The 24,673-nt window shown below is 40.0% G+C and overlaps 1 protein-coding gene across 2 annotated transcripts in view; it reads left to right on the forward strand.

Annotated features, from left to right (window-relative positions):
• The window catches only part of ttc27 (tetratricopeptide repeat domain 27), a 73,511-nt gene that overhangs the window by 4,812 nt on the left and 44,026 nt on the right, over positions 1–24,673 (forward strand). For both annotated transcript variants that reach the window (XR_002169716.1, XM_019882197.1), the window contains exons 2-7: positions 5,504–5,687; positions 7,061–7,190; positions 8,127–8,267; positions 12,365–12,467; positions 16,454–16,612; positions 19,035–19,165. Coding sequence is in view for 1 of the 2 variants with exons in the window: in XM_019882197.1 (XP_019737756.1) it covers positions 5,504–5,687; positions 7,061–7,190; positions 8,127–8,267; positions 12,365–12,467; positions 16,454–16,612; positions 19,035–19,165 (848 nt within the window). In the remaining variant the exon portion in view is untranslated. The remainder of the gene's footprint in view (positions 1–5,503; positions 5,688–7,060; positions 7,191–8,126; positions 8,268–12,364; positions 12,468–16,453; positions 16,613–19,034; positions 19,166–24,673) is intronic.

Raw genomic sequence — 24,673 nt, forward strand, 5'->3', positions numbered from 1 at the left:
GTGTGTGTGTGTGTGTGTGTGTGTGTATACTCAACTGAAGTCCTGTTTTGTTGAGAAAACCAACTAGTGTAGACTGTGAATCAACACCACCTCCTCTGTTTGCAGTGGATTCCATTTTCCACTATTGCATCAAGACAAGATTAATAAACAGCTTAGCATAACCGACTGAAATCTGAATAATCCACTATCATGCCCATCTTTCGTGGCATTTATAGTTATTGGACAGTGACGAATAGAACAGCTAAGAAACATGACTTTAATGAAAGGCTTTATTGTGTAGATGTGCAGATCCTGAGCTCACGACAGCATTGATTCCAGATTGCCATTTATCAACAAGCTTGTGTTTTCCTCTCAGTCTGGCTTTGCAAAGAAGAAAACAGCCAACCTCCAGCTTTGAGGTGACTGATTTTTATTTCTCTTTGGTGTGTTGGCAGCATTTCAGTTGGCAGACTTTTTGTTTTCCTTCAGGCAACGTGTGAGATTTTTGGCATTTACAAAGTGAGATTTTATACGTGACTGTCTGTAGATATTCCAAGAAACACATCAATGGGTAAACAGGGCTGTCGTCTGAATATGACAGCAGCGGTATTCTTGTAATAATGAATTGCGAAAAATCCTTGACTGTTGAAGCGCCAACCAAACAAATTTCAAAGGGTGCGTGATAACCCTTTAGGGTTTGGCACTGCCCTCTTCATAGCTTTAAGATTACCTTGAAGTACAAGTTCAGTCACTTTTGTGACGCTCGCCATAGGTCGATTCGGTGGTCTCTCACAACAGCATTCACCACAAACACCATTTTGGATTCCCATTATATTATCCATAGTAGGAATAATGTGTACCAGCCAATTGTTAGCATTCTAAAACCTTCAATTTCTCTCCAGAAAATGTTTACGTTTGTACTATTATTTGTCATACAAGCATAAGAAGATTCTTATAAAATGGTTCATATCTGAAGATAGAATTTTTAAAGATGATCATGGTTGTCATTATTATTATTGTACTTAAAAGTTAAATCCATCTATTTTGAGCTGTAGTCACTCTTTTTTTATACTTTACATGAAAAGTTAAAAATAACTTGTGGATTAAAAAAAAAAATCCCGCATAGATGAGTTAACGTATTTTCTGCACTATTAGGCGCCTCTAAAAGCATTCAATTTCCTCAAAAGTTGACAGTGCGCCTTACAATCCAATGCGCATTATGTATGGATCAATATTCTGATTTCTTGGACGTAGTATTTTAAATGTTCTGTCATGCGCTTTGCTACAGCTGCAGCAGTTGTGAAAGCTCTCCATAAATAAAGCTGGATTGTATTGTATTGTTTTCACTTTAGCGTAGCTCCATCTAGTGGATGCCTAACACAACCACAGCCTCTATTGTAGCTTCTTTCCTCTGCACCTTATAAGGCGGTGCGCCCTCTATATGAAAACAATTTAAAAATGGGCCATTTATTGAAGGTGTTCCTTTTACTCCAAAGCGTCTTATTGTGCGGAAAATGTGGTACTTGTACCTTGTACACAATTCCAACAGTACTACATATGTACTTGGCTCATCTTTAGTCCTCTTTAATTTTGGTGCTTCTAATCCACAGTTTTCTTGCCTTTTCTGATTGAAGCCATCACAATAATTTGATGGAGCCTTTCATTGTTTCGGACAGCCCTGGGCAAAGTGTGCCCCGGTGGCCATATCAGGCCACGATCTCTGACAGGCCCTCAACATGTGACCATGAAGTCAAAGTAAAGCGTAAAATATGTGGTGCTTGTATTTTCAATGTTGTGTGCACATGTGTTGAGGTGAGTACAAGCAAAGTCGCAAGCAAGAGTTATGAGCTGTGTCTGTGGCGTTGCAAATCCAGCAACCGTTTGGGGTGCCCTGTTGTACTGTATGTGTCGTCAGTACCTGGGACTGGCTCTGCCGCGTGTGTTGTCTTGTTGTGTTTGTCAGCCCCTATCCTCCGTGTGTCTTTTGGTGCCACTATGTTTCGAGTGATCTGATTTGTGCCTCCTTAAACAGAAATATTTACTTTTTACATTAAAAAAAAAACAAAAAAAACTTCAATTGTAATGTTTACGCTTACGTTTATATTCCTCAAAGTATCACTACCATGAAGGGATTCAATTTATGCCATGATATGAATTTTAGGCTATATCGCTGAGCTCTCAGGCTCCATTTGAAGCAATTTAGTTCAAGGTTGACCTGTACAAGTTTGGCTAATCCAGATTTTACCACACGTTGTAATTTATAGCTATGAAATTTCAGAAAAAAATTCCAGGTGTTGCTGACTGTACCCCGTAATTTGTAATTGTTGCTATGTTACAAATATTATTATCATGAATATTATTTTTATAAAAATCGGATGTGCTAGGTAAAAAAACAAACAAAACAAAGGCAAGTTCATAATCTAAAACCAAAAAAATATCAACTCAAAGTTTACATGCATCTGTGATTAAAAATATTTAAAAATATGTTCACCAGTGTTCTAGCAGAGTAATAGCTTTTAATTTATGGATGGCATAATGTCAGTTTCTGTCATGTAAATGTTACTGCACATACTGAATATTGCCCTGATGCTTGATTTGGGAAAGAAGTCACGCAAATTAATGACCAATATTAGGTACCAAAAATGGCGTCGTCTCTTTGGCGATGCAATCATATTGGCCCAACAAATGCTGATTTTTTTGGGGGGAGCGGGGGGGGGGGTTCTGAACAGTGATGATTCTGCCCGATGGCAGAGATTGCTATATCCCTTCATGCTCTTACAATTAGGCATTATCCTGCCAGATATTTCATTTCATTGTAATATGTTTGATTGTTTTATGTCGGTGAGTTGCTGGTGACCAGTTGAAGGTGTATCACTTAGTTGTATCGCACACCTGTGACACTATTGAGGATGAGCGGTACAGAGAATGAACGGATGGATGGATGGATTTCATATTTGTGAATGAATTCAATTTCATTTGCATCATTTTCAAATATTCAGGATTCTTTTGCATACCCCTAGAGGGAGCCTGTGTACCACCAGTACCATACTATGAGAATTGCTGAAGTACAATGTTGAATTGAATTGAATTGAATTGAATACAACTTCATTGTCAAATGTGCTTTATGTAGCACAGATGAAATGTCTTCCCTCTCAACATAAAACAAGTGTGAATGGTCACCTTGAAATAAAGTTGATAGCTCGTGAAATATGTTTGTTTGGTTTCCTGATGATTCAGCCTCTTTTCACATTTTGGACTGATTGGTAAACAGGATTCTCCTACATAATCGTGAAAAATCCTTGGAGGGAACAACTTCTGGAAAAAATGTTGTCTATCTTTCCAGAGCGAAGCTGCATTTATTCCAAACCAAAAAAACCATCATCTGGAATTGATTGAAGCTGAATGGCGAGTGAAGAAATGTCAAAATATGACCAATTGCAGACACTGTAATAACTCATTAGGATGTCTTTCCTTTGACTGTACTTTGAATATCAACCATTTTTTTATTTTCCCCTTGACCTGGAATTTGGTCAAAAAGGTCAAGCCTCCAAAATATCCCAAATCTGATCTCAACACAGTCTACTCTGGATGAAACCAAGGCTACCCAGCCCACATATTAACTGATGGATAGAAACCCACCACACGTTGACTGCGCAGTTGGCTTCTTAATGAAGGCTCAGTGATCGAAGCGTCTCCAGAGATTTCTTTCATTGTTCATGTTGGATCCCTTTTGCTTCTCTCAGGTAATTCAACCGCAAATTCTGTTCCCCGCCGCTTATTAAACGCAGTGCTCCCTCTGAATTGTTATGAATTATAGAGTAATTTGAGGACCTCGGCCTTGTTTTCCATAATTGCTGCCATTTCATCAGCAGACGTGGAGAGTAGCTGAAATGTTATTAAACACTTGGCCGTTCCTCAGGCTTTCATTTTCTCCCTCATAAAGCCAAAGCGCCTCCATCACTTCATCCCCTCCCAGGCTTTTGATAGTGCTATCATAGCAGCCCCAGGGTTTCATTAGATCTACAAAAAAAAAAAAAAAAACCCTCTCCCCTTCTCTTTTACGACACCAGGTGCTGCAAATCCTTATTAAAGCCGGGGGTGTGCTAAAAAGATAATGTAAATGACTTGGAGTGTTAAGGAAAAACGACACGTTCAGTATGTATGTCCAGTACAGTATAATATTTAGTCACGGGGTGGACACGATAAACTACTATTCATTTAATGGATGATGGAAAATAGTTAAAACCGGTGATTCCCAACCGCGGTGCCGTAGCACATTACTGCGCCCCGGCAAATTACCTAATTTTACTGAATTGGACCAAAACGAATTATTTCTGTACTTTAAATAATGTAATGGTGTTTGTCTACCTCTGCCGGCGACGTCACTTAAAGCCAGCTGCACAGCGAATGACAAGACTGAGCTAATATTCAACCGTACCAAGGACAAATAAATTCCAATCTGCAACTGACAGTTGCACAGCCACCCACTTGCTGCAACAGAAAACTCCATGCCTGGCATTCTTATCAGCAAATGAGATTTCGAATCACAAACATGGCGTGATTGTCAAGGAAAAAAAAAGACTTGCTCCAGGCCCTCTAGCTATATTTTTCTGTCACAAGAATACAAAGAAAGGAAGAGGCTGCTGGTCAGAACATTGTCAAAAAATGCTTAGCGTTGCTTGACAGAGCAAAAGCAGATGTTTGCAAATGTCTTATTTTGATTCAATACAAAGAATCGTTATGCTTTCATGGATTTGAAATTACAATTTTAAATTCAACAAGGTCTCAAAATGATGAATGGATTCTCAAAATAATCGATTAGGTTGATAATCGATTAATTAATTATGAACAACTCTTATTTTACAACATTTTATTTTTGTTCATGTTTTTGTTGTTTTAAATCAAAACGTAATTTTGGTTTTAATATTGCAGTATTATTGCAGGTAGCCTGACCGACTGAATTAAATGAACCTTGGTTTTATGAGACTTATGCTTGGATTTTTTTAATGCTCGTTCAAAAACATAAATTTGTTTTAATAAGTATAAATGAGTGTAAAGCACATCCGCAGAGTAGAATGTAATTTTTTTTTTTTTTAATCGTGGGTCTGTATGGCAGATTTCTCCAAATTCTATAATAGTGCTATTACGAACCGTAGTTGAAATCCCTAAATTCCTTGCAACTGTACATTGAGGAACATTGTCCTTCAACTGTTTGATTAAGTTCTCACGCAGTTGTGGCTCCCTTCACATTTGCATTTGGCATACAGGAGGTCTAGAATTTTATTCTTCTATTGTTTGCACAGTCAACGTGATGTTTGAAGCTGTTTGTAGGTGAGAGAGAGGAAAATGTAGTTTTTTTTTTTTTTTTTTTTTAAATCAACTGCTGCAGTATTTATCCCTCATTAAAAATGTGAATAAAACCATCCTGTATTTAAAACCATACTTGCACAATTGTGAATTATTTATCTCGGATTGAACAGCCTCAAATATTCCGATTTTGACGTCAATCTTTGTTTTCTTCTAGAAATGGGCTCTTTGTTGGAGCCCTTGATGAATGGGGACTTTGAGGCAGTTATGAGAAGCCCTCAGGTGTTGGCGCTGCTTACCGGTGATGGTAGCTGTCATGAGGGTGAGAACATCGAGGTCTATCTGGAGAGATGCATCCTGTTTTACCTGACCGATGACACAGATGGGCAACAAACCAACAGGTAAACTATCACTCACTCATCAGTTCTTTTCATGCTGACTCAAATTATACAGTAAGATACAGATGTGCCCTTCGTGGATACCCTTCATGGATAACACATAGTAAAAAAAAGAATAAAAATTGTCTGTACAGGTTAAAATTGTACGCATTTTTAAGCTCCCCTGTTTTTTTAGACGACGTTTTTTTTTTTAAATACGCCTTCAAATGTGGACACAGTATTGTTGGTGTCATTTGCTTAAAGACACAGAAAAAATCTCTGAGAAATATTATGTGACTTCTGAGGAATTTTCGACACCACTTGCCCCCCCACCTGGGTTGTGGGTGGAGTGGGTTAGGGTGAAGGACCGAGAGAAGCATTTTAAAAGGGTACACGTCAGCTACGAAAGTTAACACACTGCAAAAGTGCGTCCCGTGTCTCGTTCATCTCAGGGGCTGTAATGGCTGTTGGTCATTATGGCATGCGTGTGTAAGTGCGTGCGTGTGCGGTCACGGGTCGATCGCGAGAGGCAGGTTGATCGAAAAATAGACCTTTGGTCAAAAAAGGTTGGGCCCACCTGCTCTACAGGATGCCTGCAGGGAAAACAAACGGTTTAATCAGGAAGGCTCATTGTGTATTTGGAGCCAACGTAGTCATTTTGATAGTCGGTTAATATAGCTAATATAGATATATACAGCATGTGTTGCCTTCTTTCTAAGGCTTTTAATTTGTTGCGGCTCCAGACACATTTGTTTTTCGGTTTTTGGCTCTTTCAACATTTTGGGTTGCCGACCCCTGCATTACACCATCACCGACTCTTCTGAGGAATATTTTTCCCAAAATATCGTGCTCAAATTCCAAACTTTATGACCTTCGGTAATTTGACTCGGGAGGTTCCACTGTCTGTTGCTTGCAGTTGCACTGATAAAAAAAAAAAAATCTTCATCATGACCTAATGAGCTGGAAGTAGTTGAGCGTGAACTCCAAGCTGTTAAAAGTGTTTGTTCGCTCCTATTAAGAGTCTCTCTTCCTTTCATCATGAATTATTAATTCTCATTAAGGACAGCTTAACATGGCCCTTCCTCACGCTAGCTCGAAAACAGCTCATAAATGAAATGAATGTGGCACATCTTGCTCCTCCTCTTCGCTCGTCATGATTGCTTCCGTTTGCTCTCCTCCATCACCCTCCATCAACGCAGAAAAGAAGCAAATCGAAAGGCAGCAAAGCATGTCACCGATTCCCAATTTTTAAAGCATGTTAATTGTCTGTAAAGTGTAACGGCAGCTCCAAAGAGCTGTGGTCTCCTTGTATTTTTGAAACTCAGCTTTTTCTTCCCACTAAAAACCCTGAGCTAACCTTCACTCTAAACTCTGCTACGACTGTCTTGTCCTTGCAGCTTCAGAGAACTGATCGTGATGGTCCTGGCAGTCTCGTGCCTCCACATGTTTGTTCAAAGCAACTGGACCGGTCCGCCACTCTCCATTCAGCTCTCTGACATTCTGCCTTCGGCATTGCTCTCCTCTGAGGTATAACAAAACATTGCGTTTCCATTTTTGTCTTCTACCTTCAGCTATTTACTATCTTAACAAAACCTCTGGAGATTTTTCTATTCCTCAATCACGGTACATTTACACAGCCTCACAGAAACAGGTCCCAGTGCTAATGTAGTTGAAGTTAAATCATCCAGCGTGACTGATTTTGGCCCGGCAAGATGAGACACATGTGGCAACTGTGCTCTGCAGTAACTTTTGGACTGATCGCACTGGTGCGACCAGCTTTTCCAAGTGGTCGCACCAGCACAGAATTGGTCGTACCCTTTTTTTGGCGCAGCACAGCATGACCGTATTCGCTATAGTCATCTCACTTGATCTACCGAAAAATTTTATGATGTCAAGACTGACAGCGACTGAAGATATATTTGCACACTATTTTACTCTAACAACTTTGTTTGCAAAGAGCAGCTAGTCATCTCACTTGGCCTACCGTAATTTTTTATGACGTAAAGATTGACAGCGACTGAAGATATATTTGCACACTATTTTACTCTAACAACTTTGTTTGCAAAGAGCAGAGGCTGACAAAACAAGGTCAGTTATTTTGTCTAACTAAAAGAAGACAAAAAGGAAATGATACAATGGTAAACACTTAAAACGTCAGTAAAAAGCAGTAAAATAATAGCTGACAGCTAAACAATTCCAAATTGTTTTTATTTATATTAACATTATAAACCAAACACGATAAAAAATACTAATTTGAATGCTTTCGAGAACAAAAAAATACATTTTGAACATTTCTAAACACTTTAGAACAATGACACACACACACACACACACACACACACACACACACACACACACACACACACACACACTCCTGAGCCACACGCACACAGACGCACATGATCGTCATTGATCTTGTAGAAAAGCTTGATAGCGTAATTTCCGATGCAATTTTGATTCCAGCCCCAGTCCATAGTGGAAAATATCCATGCGTGCCTGCTCCTGGACGGCGAATCCGTGTACAGCCTGGTGGCCAACCCATTCCTCCTCCTGCTGGCGAGGGTTATTCTCACCAAATGCTCTTCCAAGATGGAAAGCTTTCAGGTAAATGATCACAGGCGTAAAAAAAATACAAAAAAACCTCTTTTTAGATTTATAATTTAACCAGTGTTGTGTGTTTTATTTTGTCGCATCAAGTTTTGTATTTGAGGATTAATCTGGCGTGTAAAAAAATACCAAAAAAACTATTTTTAGCTTTATAATTTAACCAGTGTTGTGTGTGATTTATTTTGTCGCATCAAGTTTTGTATTTGAGGATTAATCATAGCTGAGCATCAGTATCTTACTTTTTGATCATGCTGGGACTACAGAGTCGAGTAGGGAAAATCCAATGTGTCCGTGAGAAGTAGCTCATCCTCTCCACAAGAACGTCCAGCGGGCTAACAGCTAATGAGTTTGTCTTTCATTGAATGGATTTAGAATGACACGGTTGCTCGTTAAAAGGCAGCTTCTAATTTTGTCGGAAGGAACTCAATGGCATTTTCTGTCATCCGCTTAATCCTCCCTCTCCGTTCCTACCAAAACTGAAGAAACTGCAAATGGCACCTATTCTCCATTCTCAGCAAGCCATAAGTCATCGCTAATGCCTGAGTGCAAATCAACACCAAGTCACGGGGCAGAAAATAATTGCCACGTTCCCTTGATCTGACATCGGCAACACTGATGTACATACAAGTTCAACAGTGATTTTCTGTCCGAGGTGATTCAATGTTAATTTGCTCTTTAAATACGAATGGACGTTGAGGAAATTAATTAATACTGCCCGTGTCTGCCGAGCATGCGGGAAGAGGACCAGGCTCGCTTTAAACTAAACCTCCAGATGCACGTCCACGCACGTGCACCCACGTGCATGCTCATCCCTTGTGCATATTAAGCTCAAGTTCACCCACTTGCTACTTTCCCCTTGCCAGCACCTCACACCTCGACGAGCTGAAAAGGAAGCGCTGCCAGGCCAGAAGATAAATATCCATGCAAATGCTGACATTTTGAGATCATGTGCGAACATTCTTGGCTAGTGTGTGTCAGGTTATTGATTAGGTGAGAGAGACAAATGGTGGATCCATTTCACACTTGCAACGATGCAGGACCTCCTTGACACATTACAAAGCTTCTTACATGCTTATCTTGCTCTCTCTTTTTGCAAAACAATGGGCGACTCTATTAATTGATACTAAAAGTACATTGTTTCAAGACTCAGCTCATGGAAAGATATTTAAGAGCCAGATTTGGTTGGTTCTCTGCATCCTTTTTTTTCCCACCTATTTTTTTCTCAAAGCCCTTGCAGTCAGATGAGTTTTGTTTTGTTTGTTCCTGTGTCCTCATTTTATACTTTTTGTTCTCAGGGAATAGTTTCTGCAACTGTTCAGTGGTACCTCGACCCTACGAAATTACCGTATATTCCGCACTAAAAGGCGCACTGGATTATGAGGCACACCTTCAATGAATGGCTATTTTGTAATTTTTTTTCATATATTGGACGCATTGCATTATAAGGCGCAATCTACAATGCCTCCACTAGATGGCGCGGCGCTCTTTCCCTTCAACTCGAGAGGCGTTCATGACCCCCTCTGAAAAACGTAAATTAACTATTACTGTACTTAAATGAAACTACTAAAATTGAAAATAATGCATCAAAACAGAAAATAAAGTGAGGAAATCACAAAATAAATTCTATATCCCCCCTACAGAATTTATTTTGTGATTTCCTCGCTTGATTTTCTTCGTAGTTTCATTGAAGTAATCATTAATTTACGTTTTTCGGAGGCAACCATGAACGCCTCTCGAGTGGAACGGAAGAAGAGAAGGCACGAAGACGGACAAAGATGTACAGTACCTGTATTTGTTGAGACTGTGAAAACCATTAATAAAGTGTGCGCTTTAAAAAAACAACACCACAGCTCTCCTTTTTTCGGAGCTGCAACAAAACCTTATTTAATAAATCAGCGACACAGTTCACTGAACCAACAGCAAGTTATAACATTGTAAGCATGTCTCCAGCAAGGAGCCATCTTGGGGTCGACATATTACCGTAATGACCAGACACAAGACGCACCGGATTTTAAGGCGCTCTGTGAACTTTTAAGAAAATGCAAGACTTTCCGGAAGAAATTTCTTAATGAGAACATTTTGTAAGCAGAGACGCGTTTCCCATGTAAATGCCCGAATCTGTTCCAAGCCCCCTGAAAACTCAGACATAAATGTTTTCTAAAGCATAAAAATGCATCAAAATATGTAATAAATACATGTTACAAATTAGATTATTGCACAATAAATGAGAGTTGTGCATAATGTAAAAACAAAGAATAAAGAATAAAAATGATGGTCATTTAACTTTTAACTGCGTCCTCATCGTTTTTTTGCCCTCTTTCGTCCTTGTTCTCTCTCAGAAGTGTTTTTTGCCTGCCGTTTTGTATAGAAGTGATCCGAGGATGTCTGCTTTTGTCGGCTTATAACAATCCTTCGAAAATGTCCAAGGCAAACATCATCAGTCAGCGATCGCCCGACTGGTGAACACTTTTTCTGGGGATTCTCATTTACGTAAAACTATCGGAACACTTCATGGCATGAGAGGCGAATGACAATGACGCTGCACAAACACACATCTATCAATCGACACGCATTGACACATTCGGTGCGGGGTGCCTCTTGGCCAATGGGATGCCAGGAAGATGCTCGGGAATAGCCAATGGCAGAGCTATAAGTATGTTGCATTCAGGAAATTCGGAGCTGCGAGTAGCAACCCATATTGTTTTTTTACCTTTTGTATCTTGAAATTTCTTTTGTAACTAGAGGCAATATTTTCTTGTTGAGAGGTTTCGTAACTTGAAAATTTTGTATGAAGAGACGTTCGTAAGTAGCGGTACCACTGTATTAAAACAAAAAAAAAAGATGCGGACAGTCCTCGGCAGCGTGACTAAAATAACATGAATTACAATAACTCGGTGTCTCAGTATACCCTTGTTGAATGAATGATCAGTATACGGATTTAATGGAGTTTGTTTGTTTTCATATATAGCATGTACGGTATATTTGAAAGAGTTCACAAGCAACTTGTGTTGAGAAGTGTCTTTTGTTTGTTTTTGTTGTACTTCGGGACCATTTTTGTATATAAATAACCTACTGGTGGAATAATTTGACATGTGAACAAGGTTGTCGGACTAGACACGTTTTGCACTTCTTCCTACTCCCTTTGAACACGAAAACCAAGTTGGACTATGACAATTATTGATGATTTGTTTTCTTTCTTTCTTCCATTTTCTTTTTTTATGTTCAATCAATCAATTGAGAATTTCTCACCAGTAATTAAGTACTCAGTCTGATTTGATGTGATTGATCACATCAAAATCAAAATGTTGACGTTTTTCAGGCAATCGACTGAGCTTGTTTTTCTTATCAACAGTGGTTGATTGACCCATACCATATCAGTTGATTCGAATACTGAATTGACTTTCTTTCATTGTGCGTGCGTGCGTGCGTGTTCCCAATCTTGAGGACAAATTTGACCACTACTAGCCAATTCTTTGTTACTTTCATTGGGTATTCTATTAAAATAAATAACAAATGTCACCACATCTTGATCATTATGGATGGTCCCGTTCTCAATCAGTATTGACTTTTTTACTTTCTAAATATTAATAAATGGAAAAAAAATGTGTTCCATCCAAGTCAAAAATGTTCTTTATAATAACATGCTAGATGTGGCCCCACTAGTTTACATACGGCGTTCTGATTCATATTGCGTTTGTGAAACATGAATTAAGCAGCAGAATCCACCTGCTTTTGTCCACGTCAGGGGGTGGCCATTTTTCCAGTTCCTGTGGACTGAAAATGATCTCTCACTTACTCAGGGAACGACCCATCACGGTTCAGCTTGTGTACGTCACCTGAGCCAAATCCGAAAACATTTTCAGTCCACAGCAAGTGGCAAAATGTTCGCTTGTAAAGATGGATAAAAACGGGTAGATTTTGCTGTTCAATGCTCATTCCACAAACACATTACTGGTAATCTGAATGCTGTATTTAGACGAGTGGGGGTGCATAGAACATATTGTTATTTTTTTTTCCCCCATTTAAATTGTTTTTGTTTTTTTTTTTTTTTCCCCATTTAAATTGTTTTTGTTTTTTTTTTCAAATCTTGGCAGCTTCTCTCCTGGTGGACTCTGCGCTACATCAACCTGCACCAGCAAATCCTGGAGGCGTGTTCTCAGCAGCTCCTCAACTTGTCTCTCATGAGCATGGAAAAAGGTCTACATTTCACAATGTATATTACCATCAGATGGGTGAAGAATAGATTTAGAGCTGTGTGCTGAAAAGTTCCAACTTGTTGAAATCAATAGCAAGATAATTACATCCATGTGTAGTTCGGAAATGTATTTTATTAATTTACATTCAGTAAGTTAGTCATGCTGCTCATAAAAATTAGGTCGATTATGAATTGAAACATATTTTTACAATGGAGCTTCTGAAGCAGAATGCTCCTAAATTTCCTACAAATATCAACTTTTGAACTGCCATCATGCCTGATGCATGCCAGATGTCGGCGAGGTTCAATCAATTCACCTTCTTAACCTTTTTCTTGCAACATTGATTTCAAAAGGAGGACTGCAGTCATGTATAAAATCACGCGAGATGCCAGCATAGCGTGCAAGACCACAGTTTACCTCATCTTAACTAGCATCTCGGGTTTTTTGGGTGGGGGGTATTGTGTGGGTGTGTCTTTTGACAATGGAATGGATTATTCCTGTTTCCATGACTTTGTAAGGGATATATCGAAATTCAAACAAATCGAAGGTCCATCGTGCCTGATTGGATTGTGTTTAACCACAGAGTTTCCATTTGTATATTGAGGAGGTATATCGACGCAGAAAGTAAAGGCAAAATTCTGTTCACACCTAAATTTCTTTTAGATGACTTTAAACTGCAGTTAGAGCTTTGCCATGTCGAACTTCTCGTTCCTGACTTGCTGTTGGCAGCATGAACTTACTTTCCCTCATTAATGTTGCATCGAGATGAAAGGAAGTAATTTCCGATCATGTCTTTCACTCTCTGCTGGGCATAGTCACTTTACCTGCTAAAGCCTAATTCATTGAGAAAAAAGAAACTCATAGCCCAGACGATAAGATGAAAAACAATGATTTCATTTTGTTCCAGTCCTCATCTTTGTGCTGGGTGTCCAGTGCCTTTTTAACATCAAACTCTTGGCTGTTCTGCCGGGAGTGTGCAACTCTGTTCTTTGTACACGTGGAGGGCACTCAGCAAACTTAATTGGTTATTTAAACCCCACATGTTGACAGCAAAAACTTTGATGGGAGTTTTGTGGTTTGTAATTCAAACACATATAAACAGAAACGAGGATCATAATGTGATGGACAAATCCACGTCTTCATTCAACTCTTTCTCACTCAGTTAATGTCTTAAAGACATGTTCTTGATAGTACATAGTTTTGTCTTTATTGTCAATATTTGAGGAACTGGTTTTTGTCATCATAATTGTAAATTCTAGCACAATTGGAAGAGTATTTTCTTGGCGACTGAAGAGTAGACTGAATCCTGCCCAGAACTAATATCTCAATTGGGACTCTCTGTTGAAGAGGTTCTCTTCTGTTTTGTCAGCAAGCAGTTTATCAATGAATTGGCCTTCCAAAATGTATTTAGTTGTGTGTTACTATTTGTGGATAAATCACACATTGATGTGGTTAGACAAAACAATTGGATGCAAACAGCACAAATGCTGTAAATAGAATATACCTGTATAGTAACTGTAGGAAACTGATTACTATTGATGCAGTTTTTCTTTTTCGCACAATATTTTGGGATGGTAGTACAGTGACTTTGAAGCAGGAGTTTAGAAACTTACATAGCATGGTCTTCTCCCTAGTACAGTGAAACTCCTCTAGAATGAAACCTGCATGGGCGAAAATACCCCCTTATGTGAACAATCTACTGAAGTCCATACATCAAAATGAGGTGAATTCCTTTTGACGGACTATAAAAGACCTGGCAAAGTTGTGTGCGCGCAACTTGTGATCGGTTCCCACTCAGTGATGGTGTGAATGGTTGTTCATCTATATATTTACCCTGCTACTAACTGGCGACCAATTCAGGGTGTATTCCACCTTTTGCCCGAAACCACCTGGGATAGGCTCCAGCACCGCCACTACCCCGTACAGGATAAGCAAGCTATAAGCTTAAATATAAATATAAGTCTATAAGCAGTTCAGATAATGGATGGATGGAATTTCATCCATCTATACCTTTTCTTCCACTTATCCGGCGCTAGTTTGCAGGGTCAGCAACTTTATCAGGGAAGCCCAAACTTTCCTCTCCCCAGCCACTTCGCCCAGCTCTTCCGGGAGAATCTCAAGCCAGAGACATAGTCTCTCCAGCGTGTCCTGGGTCTTCCAAGGGGTCTCCTCCCAGTGGGACATACACAGACCACCTCACCAGGGAGGCATCCAGGAGCCACTTAGCAAAATCTGTATATTCAAACCCAAGCCACCTCTTCTTGCTCCTCTCAATGCACAGGTTGGAGATTCTCACTCAATCAATTAAGGTTATGAACAGAATTGGTGACAATGGGCAGCCTTTGTGGAGTCCAAGGCTCACTGAAAACGGATCCGACTTACTGCCGGAAATGTAAACCAAACTCTGACATCAGTCATACAGGGACTAAACAACCCATGTCAGGGGGCTAGGTACCTGGTACCACCGGAGTACCCCCTCACGGAACTCTCTGTTCCACGGCGAGGACGAAATCTTCAGTGCTCCATTCGCATCTGAGAATCGACTTATGGACGAACCCTTGACTCCAGCATCTCTGAATAGACCATACCAGGGAGGCTGAGGAGTGCGATTCCCCCTGTAGTTCGAACACACCCTTCTTAAAAAGGGGGCAACCATCCAGGTCTGCCAATACGGAGGCACCGTCCCCGATGACCACACGGTATTGTATAGGTGTGTCAAACAGGTCAGCCCCACACCATCCAGTGCCATTAGGAACTCTAAGCAGATATCATCCAGTCCGGGACCTTTTCACGGAGGAGCTTTTTACCCACCATGGTGCATCAATCCCAGAGACTGGAGAGTCTTCCTCAGAGTCCCCAGACTCTGTTTCCTCAAATGAAGAATACAGGAGGTCTTTGAAGTACACCCGCGATTAACTCACAATTTCACGATACACTATACACAGTGTTAACAGTGCCCCGCTTTCCCCTCCTGAGACCCCTGGACCAGAATTTCCTCAAAGTCATCTGGAAGTCATTTTCCATGGTGTCACCGAACTCTTCAGACGCCCGACTTGTTGTTTCTGCCATCGCCAATGCTGCATTCTGCTTGGCGAGCCTGTACCCATCAGCTGCCTTGAAAGACCCACAGACCAAAAAGGCCTGTTGGGACTCCTTCAGCTTGACGGTATCCCTTATCAGTGGTGTGCACCAGGGGATTGCCACCACGACAGGCACCAACCACCTATGGCCACAGCTGTGGTCAACTGCCTCACAATATGTTTGCATGTGCCAGGTGAGAACTGGATCTTACCCCACCATCTCGGATCAGCACACCACCAGGCGAAGATCAATTACAGCTTTGCACCTTTCTTCAACTGAGTCAGAGACATGCGGCGGCAAGTTCGATGATGCAACCACGAAGTTGATCACCGAACTGCGGCCTTGTATCCTGGTGCCAAGTGCACGTATGGACACCCTAACGTTTGAACATAGTGTTTGTTATGGCATTCCATGATGAATACAGAAGTCCAATAACAGAACACTGCTTGAGTTGTTGTTGGGGGAGGTGGGGGGAAGGGGGGTGCTGATGAGTGGAGGCATGTCGTTCCTCCCACTTACACTTTTCCACATCTCATTGTCATTGCCCGCTTGAACATTGAAGTTCAGGTGAGGCTTTCATTGTTGGGAAAGCCGTTGCTGACAAAAGCATTGCAGATGACTGCGTGGTATGGGTTACGGCAGAAAGGGGAATTACAGTTCTGTACAGTATGATGTGGCGTGCGGTTAAAAATATGGCGTTTTATGAACATTTATGACATTTATGGACATCAGTCAGTATTATTCGTATGTACGAAAGTTAAATTGGACGTGAGTAACTCCGGCACCTCCTGTACACAGACATCAATAAAACTATGATCAAAATGTTGACTGACTTTTTTTGGGGGGAAAAAATGACACTGACAGATTTTTGGTTGTGATTAATTTTTCCTCTTCCTAACCCTACAGTGCTGAAATGCGAGTCTCTGTTCTCTGAGCAGAGAAATCTGGCAATCCAGTTCCACTTGGAGTGTGTTTACTGTAGTCTGACCTACTTCGAATACCAGGCTGCCAAGGAACACATCAAGAAAGCCCAGGAGCTCTCACTGCTTGATATCAACATGACTGGTATGATGCGTACAAATACCTTGTTTTCTCTTTCCTCCCTTTATTATAACTAGCACTGCCACCAATGATTATCCTAATAATTGCTTAATCTGTTGATTATTTTGTCCATTTATTGCTAAATCTGATATGGAAAATATGGTTTAATTTACATCCCAAAAAAAAGCACCAGAGATCAACGAGGGACTTGGGTTTTGTCTCAAAGCCTTAGGTTTTTTTATTCGTTCAATGTCAGAATTCTCCATTGAATTTGTCGAGATTAGTCTTATTTTCATGGAATATTTGTTAACGGAGTGGTGTGGCTTGAGTGCGAGATTGTTATAGCTTTCACCCTTAACCCTTTCAGGGACAACGGTTACTACAGTACCGTGGACAGCTTATCATGTGATCAGGTTACAGGGTGCATATAGGTGTTCCATATGGCAACTGGTTGCACTTCTGCACATGAATGAGTCCATCAACGACGCACTCCGCATTGCTAAGTGCATTGTGAAAAGGTCTTCACAAATATTTGGAGATACGAGCTCGGGCTGGGTAATTACAGGAAAAAATAATAATCATCACAATTACTTTTATTGATATTGAAATCATGATTACTAAAAAGTATTAGTCATTCATTTCAAAACTTTTGTATTTTTTCAAGTACAGGTGAGCCCCTTTTCACAGGGGAAAGGTACAGGGGCCGAAAATAGCGAAAATCTGTGTTTAACTGATGGCCATTGAAATTCATGGGGCGTGGGGGGTCAATACATGTAAAATACACTATTCACACAAAGGGATAGTTGGCTTTTGAGTGAAATTTCAGGACAAGCCTAAAATTAAAAAGCATTAAAATGAAACATGGATTTACAAAAATATACAGTGGTATTACAAAAAAAAAGGAACAGATTAAAAATTTAATTTGCCCAGCTCTAACACAAGCCATTGATCACATTGCTTGACTTATCAGGTTAAACTTGAGATAGAAATGCTGTATGGTGGGAGGTGACTCAATTCACTTCAACCCAAGTGCCAGTTTGACAGATATAATTGTAGGGCCTGACCAATATGGATTTTTTTTATGCCAATGGCGATTTTTGGCAGAAAAAAAAAAAATAAAACTTCATATAACTCCCCAATGCATTTCAATGGTCTTCTATGCGATTTTTCGCTATTTGCAAGACACCCTGGTTCCTGTTCACCACAAAATAGTGAGGACCAGCATCTTCATCATCAAATATGTGGTTTAAAAAACGTCAATTCCCAGAATGCAATGCGTGGCACAATGTATTTCATTAATGATGTTATAAGGGCATTAATCCTTGTTATTTATACCTGTATGTGTGATTGTGTTGTAGTTGAATGTGTGTCATATTTTAACCCAGGTTGTGTGTATAGTAGTGTTATCCAGGTCAATTCCTTGCACAACTTCCTTCCATTGCTCACCTAAGCATTGCCTGTAAAAAAAATCAAGATTTGCTTTGTTTTGAATGGATGGTCCTCAGAATGGCCTTATCAACAAATTTCGTGATATAAAGTATATACCGTACTGGCCCGAATATAAGATGGCCCTGATTATAAGACGACCCCCTGTTTTTCAAGACTCAAGTTTGAAAAAAGACTTTTTGAACACCAAATTAATTTTTATACAGAAATTACAGTACATCTGAAACAAATGATTATAACAATATATTTGAGAGAAAAAGCATGTTATTTTGCCTCATTCAAATCTTAACATCTGAACGTTTAAATATGTAAACTAAAGTGCAATCACATTCGTAAATAAATGGCTGCTGGTTTTTGAAATGTAAATTACATCATAACTTCTCCTCAGCTACCGGTTAACCTGGCCGATCTTCGACCCACTTTTCTCCAGATTGTCGCTACGTTTTTCCATTTTCTGTCATCTCTTCTATTATTTTCTTCTCTTTTCTTTCTTACCGCTATTTTTTATTTTTCTTCTTCGTGCTACCGCTATTTTTATTTTTATTCTTCGTGACGGGTTCATTTTGGCCTGGGGAGTCAAGTTCAGCATTCGCTTCAATGATATCTGGTGCCATCTAGCGTCGTGAATGGATATAATGTCTAGACCCCGAACATAAGACGACTCCCACTTTTTCAGTCTTATTTCAATGCAAAAAAACACCGTCTTATATTCGGGCCAACACGGTATTTCAGGATACAATATTATGGTGTAGATTTATATTTAATAAAATAACCAGTGTTACATGTGTACAACTGCTGTTAGAGTGCATAAAAGTAAAAACAATCGGCTAATATCGGCCATTTGGCCAATTAGTTTGAAAACCCTTTTTTTGCTGTCCAAGTCAGCCTAATTTTTGGAACTCAGTGGGACTATTGCTTTCACGTTTTTTCATCATTTTCAACTGATTGGATAAAATGAGCCCCAGTAACATATTTATTTGTTTGTTTTTGGTCAATGAAGGTGCCTTGGGAAAACGTACCTATTTCCAGCAAAAGTACTTGGCTCAGCTCATCCTTGAGGTCAAGAGAAAGCAGGAACAGGATCAACCTGTTGCGAGTCCCTCACCAACACCGCAAGCCCTACTCCCCAAGGTATGAGGTACTTCTATAGCAGGGATGGCCAGCCTATATTCGAGAGAAGTAGTCATTTGATGGGGACGCCTACTAACGATGACGTCACGTCATTGACGCGTGCCACAAATGCATCGTCTGTGTGGCAAAATTATGACCGTCACCACAAATGTCCAAATTTTTCTCTTTGTTTCAAGTAGGATTAAAGACGAATATCAACACTGTTGTGCTTCACAACGTTGCAAATGCAAAGACGAGTGCGATTTGTCTGTCCCTCTCCCAGTCTCCCCGCCCCCAGTGCGAGCAGTATCGTATTTTCTGCACTAAAAGGCGCACCTAAAAGCCTTCCATTTTCTTAAAAGCTCACAGCGTGCCTTAAAATCCGATGCGCCTTGTGTATACTGTAGTCATTACGGTAATATGTCAACCCCAAAATGGCTCCTTGCTAGAGACATGCTTACAACGCAGAGTTCAAACTTAAGGCGATCGCGTTACGCAGTTGAACACGGAAATAGAGCAGCGGCAAGAGAGTTCAAGGTTAACGAGTCAGAATTATAAAGGAAAATACTTTTTCATGTCATATTTTACCATCACTTTTTCTGATTTCAAAATATTAAAAAAAATATATTGTTTTTAATCAAATGAGATCTATTGCTAGTTTCTATCCTTATAGTAATTGTTTGAATTAAAACAAATAAAAGGAACATGAGTTGTTGAGCTGGAAGCTATTATTCTACTCCTCTTTATTGCAGTTTTTGCAATACTATCATTTTGGTACCGGTATGGCGGTAGTATCAAAGCCCATAATTCGGTATCGGGCCAACACTAATACCTTAGGGCGGTGTTTCCCCAACCTTTACTGAGCTAAGTCACTTATTCTCGGCACAACGACGTCGCAAAACAATGCAAAAAAGTGGATATACACGTTAAATATACAGTATACCTTCTGTCATCTAGTCAAAGAACATTTGATTAATTTCCCTGGTTCTCTGTGGGGCTAACATAGAAAATGATCCAAAACGTTAGTTATTTTAAATTAGATATATTTTTTTTGCCAAAATAATTGACATTGGATAACGTCCCGTGGCACACCTGATGACCTCTCATGGCACACTGACCTCAGGTATCTGAAACAAAAAAATTACACATTTTTGGTTGGCATAAATTTCCGTATGGAGGAAAATGAATAATCTATATTTTAAAATGTTTTACATATGGTTCCCTAGGTATCACAGATATCATGTGTATACACTTAGAAGGCTGACAGTCCACAAAGACTGAATCTTCCAAGCTCTACAGCAGGGGTGCCCATTAACGTCGATCCTGATCTACCGGTAGATCTAAGACAGGTCCCAAGTAGATCCATCCGAGGAGTGTCGAGGAGAACAAAAAAAACAACCATTTGTGTGTCTTTGTACATGTTAGTAATATATTTTTTGTGTTAATGTACACTGCACCCTAATCATCCTATCAGTCTCATTTTCACAAAAAAAAAAAAAAAAAAAAAAAATAAAATAAAGCAGGTAAATCTTGAATTTACGGTGGCGCGTGATTACGTCACCGGAAGTTGTTAGCGCTCAGCAGACTGCAATTGCAGCTTGTCATCAGAGCTGTTGCGCTCTCTTTTATCGTCATTATTCTCATTCAGAGTTTGCTTCATGTACAATTCACCGAGGGCACGGGCAATGAATAGAAATCTAGGAGGGCCCAGGGAAGCACTTTAAAACGGTACGTGTGAGCTACGATAGTTAACAGGCTGCAAAAGTGCATCACATGCCTCAGTTTTAGGCTGTTTCTCATCATGGCGTGTGTGTGTGTGTGTGTGCGCGCGCGCATGCCGGTAAGGGTAGATCCCGGGAGGTTAGTTGATCGAAAAGTAGATCTAAGGTTCAAAAAGTTTGGGCACCCCTGCTCTACAGTAATTGCATGATGGTTATTTCAAGCGCACTTTTAAGAAAAGCACACTTTCAGATTTGCTTCTTTCACCAATACTGTAACCCTGAAAATCCGCACCGCCACTCTCATTATTATCGAATCTCTTACCTGTCAACATCAATCTGCTTGCTCTGCTCCATGCATTTGTTACTCTCTGACCTGCTGCAGCTCATTGGAATTTCTGATTAATGTCCATACGTGTGCTGCCCTCAAGGATCCAGACCACACTTTCAACACAAATCTTACTCGCAACTGACAGTGGTTATGCATTGCCCTTGTGACAAATTGTGGTCTCCAAACTTTTTGACTACACGGGCTGCTTTGGTGTTTGCAGAAATAAAGATAGTCGTTAATAAACAAACTAGTTATGTTTAATATTTTGAAAAGCACAATTTATACAGCCTGCATAAGTAGGCGTGGCAGACACAAGTCACGTACAGTGGTACCTGTACTGACGAACGTCCCTTCATGCGAAATTTTCAAGTTACGAAACGCCTCAAGAAAATATTGCCTCTTGTTACGAAAGAAATTTCAAGAGACGAAAGGTAAAAATACAGTATGGGCTGCTACTCGCAGCTCCGAGTTTCCTGAACGCAACATACTTAGAGCTGCTCTGCCACTGGCTACTACCGAGCATTATCCTGGCATCCCATTGGCTAAGAGGGACCTCTACCGCACCGAATGTGTCTATGTGTGCAGATAGATAAATAGATATGTGTCTATGCAGCGTCCTCGTCATTCGGCCCTCAGGCCATGAGGCGTTCCGATAGTTTTACGTAAATGTGAATCACCTGGAAAAAAGTGTTCACCAGGTGGGCGATCGCTCACTATGCTAATGTTTGCCTTGGACATTTTCGAAGGATTGTTAAAAGCCGACAAAAGCAAACATCCATGGATCAGTTCTTTCCAAAACGCCAGGCGAAAACCACTTCTAAGAGAGAACATGAACTAAAGAAGGCAAAAAATGATGAGGATGCAGTTAACAGTTAAATGACCATCATTTTTATTCTTTATTCTTTGTTTGCTTACATTATGCACAACTCTCATTTATTGTGCAATAATCTAATTTGTAACATCTATTTGTTACATATTTTGATGCATTTTTATGCTGTAGAAAACATTTCGGTCTGAATTTTAGGGGGCTTGGAACGGATTAGGGCATTTACATAGAAAACGCGTCTCTATTATCAAAATTTTCTCGTTAAGAAATTTCTTCCAGAACCAATTAATATCCTAAGTAGAGGTACCACTGTGCAGTTGTTTTGTTTATGATTGGGAAAAAAAATAGAGTTGAAAGAGCTGCCTTGAAAGCCGGGTTTTAACAGACTGCTCAAATATGTTTATACAATGTTATTGGTCAAAGACAGAGTGCGAATAATTTGGGGGACGATGGGAAATCTGATGTAAGCGGTCGGATGCGTACCACTTTTTTTTTTTTACCGAGTGACAAGATTCCACAAAAATCACGTAATGTTCCACCTGTTTTGCTTTGTGTTTTTTGTAAAAGTGTCCGCTCAGACCAGTAATGTCCTCATTACTGGGGGAGAAGGAGTAAGTGGGCTCAATGAAGGCCGTCATTTGACAGAATTCTCTGGATTCAAATTCATACGGAAAGAAAACCAGAAGGACTACGTTTAATTATTCAATCAGTTACAAAGGTTTCCAGGCTAGAACTTGTCATATATCATTTGCGCTGTATTTACATTTGGACAAAGTTATTTGGAACCCCAAATAATACATCGAGAGCAACGAAACAAAATCAATTTACGCAGAGGGCCTCATCAATCTCTCATCTAAACATGACTTTGTGAACCCCGCTTTGTGCATTGAGGCAGAGTCATGCTGGAGTGGAACGGGACCTCCTTGGAATTATTACACTGAACAAAATGATTTAAGATTGTAATTAAAAGATTACAAACGTACCTTCCAAACCAAACAATAACAGAATCCGAGATGCAAAACTGGATGTCTGTTTATTCTCAGTCCGCCAGGTCATGGTCAAGTTGCACTTAACTTTTGCGAACTTGACATAGAACCTTTCCTTGATTGTGTAAACTGTTTTCAGGAAGATTGTTCTTGCTACCAGGAATTTGATTAGTTTCACACTTGCCTGTAAAAGGTTGGATCTTTCTGACTTTGGTCATAGTTTATCAGAGCCATCAGAGAAGTGGGAACCCGAACTGAACCGCCACTTATCGGGGGTTTATTTTCCCGGCCCACCAGGTGAAAATCTGTGACGATAAAAAGATTTTTGGTTTTGCTTTGCTACTCCCACATCTTACTAACTTATTAAAACACATTAAAACACACATTTGAACGTTCCCCCCCCCCCCATTGCGCCTGTTCTCACTGTCTTGCTGTTAAGAATTGGAAGACTATTGTACCTCATCTCTTTCAGGAAATGAAATGATGCGTTCACACAGTTTTCCAAAGAGGACAGGCACGCTTGCCGCAAACAAAATGTTCATCCAAACCATTGTAAGCTGAAATAACATGTCTGCTAGCTTAATGCTAACCTGTCATGTGAAATGCCATCAATGGCCAAACAGAAATGAGCGTTGCTGTTCTTGTAATTATAAACTTTCGAGCAATTGCTACGAAAACACGGTACAGTCGCACATACGAACGTAGCATAGATAATTACTCACAGGCTTATGTTCGCTCTTTGGGGACAATGACTATTACTGGAATGTATTTGGGACCTTCTCTGCCTCTTCTTCATGGTGCTCTTCTTTTGTACCTAATGTTTTTCTAAAGTTTTTCTTCTTGTCCTTCATTGCTTTTTTCTTTCTTCATCAGATCATTGGTGGCTTGTATTCTCCTTTTAGGGTGCATAAAGGTGTATGGCAGGCTTGTGCATTGTCTGCGATGCTCTATGCATGGTCCCTGGAACTGTCCTTCAGAAAATCCTTTCATGTGTTTGTGGCCTGTTTTTCCTGGGGGTTTACACACAACAGTTTTATCTTGATACGATGATGATGTTGGTGTTGCTTTAATTAAAGACTAGAAAGATGTTCAGCGCCTCAGCAGAAATAATTAAAAAGGTTTCTGCATGTCCTCAGCCAAATTGAACTGGGAAAAGAGTGAAGGCCTTCCTGTTGGGGAGTGGCTTCAAGCCACTGATTTTTATATGGTGGATTACTGCTTAACGGTGATGATGAGAATAATAATAATAAAAACATTTTAATATTTATTTTGGACGGCATGACTCAGTGGTCGAGTGGTCATCTTCCAAACCAGAGGTTGGGGGTTTAATTGCCAGTCATTGCGGCCTTGTCGAAGTGTCCTTGAGCAAGATACTGAACCCACAGTTGCTCCTGATGCTGCGTCATCAGTAGGTAAATGGGGAAACGCTGTAAAGCGCTTTGAGTATCAAAGGTAGAAAAAAACGACATAAGTGACAGCCCATTTACCAATTACAGTGCTGTGAGTTAGTATTTGCCCCTTCCTGATTTATGTTCTTTGCATATTTATCACATATGAAGGTTTCAGTTCATCCAACTAATTTTAATATCACACAGAGACTACCCAAGAAAATGTTTAAAATGCAGATTCTTCATGCCAATTTAATTTATGAAGGCTAAAAAAAATTCC

Source organism: Hippocampus comes, unplaced genomic scaffold (assembly GCF_001891065.2).
Source record: "Hippocampus comes isolate QL1 unplaced genomic scaffold, H_comes_QL1_v1.1 scaffold36, whole genome shotgun sequence".
Classification (NCBI taxonomy): Eukaryota; Metazoa; Chordata; class Actinopteri; order Syngnathiformes; family Syngnathidae; genus Hippocampus; species Hippocampus comes.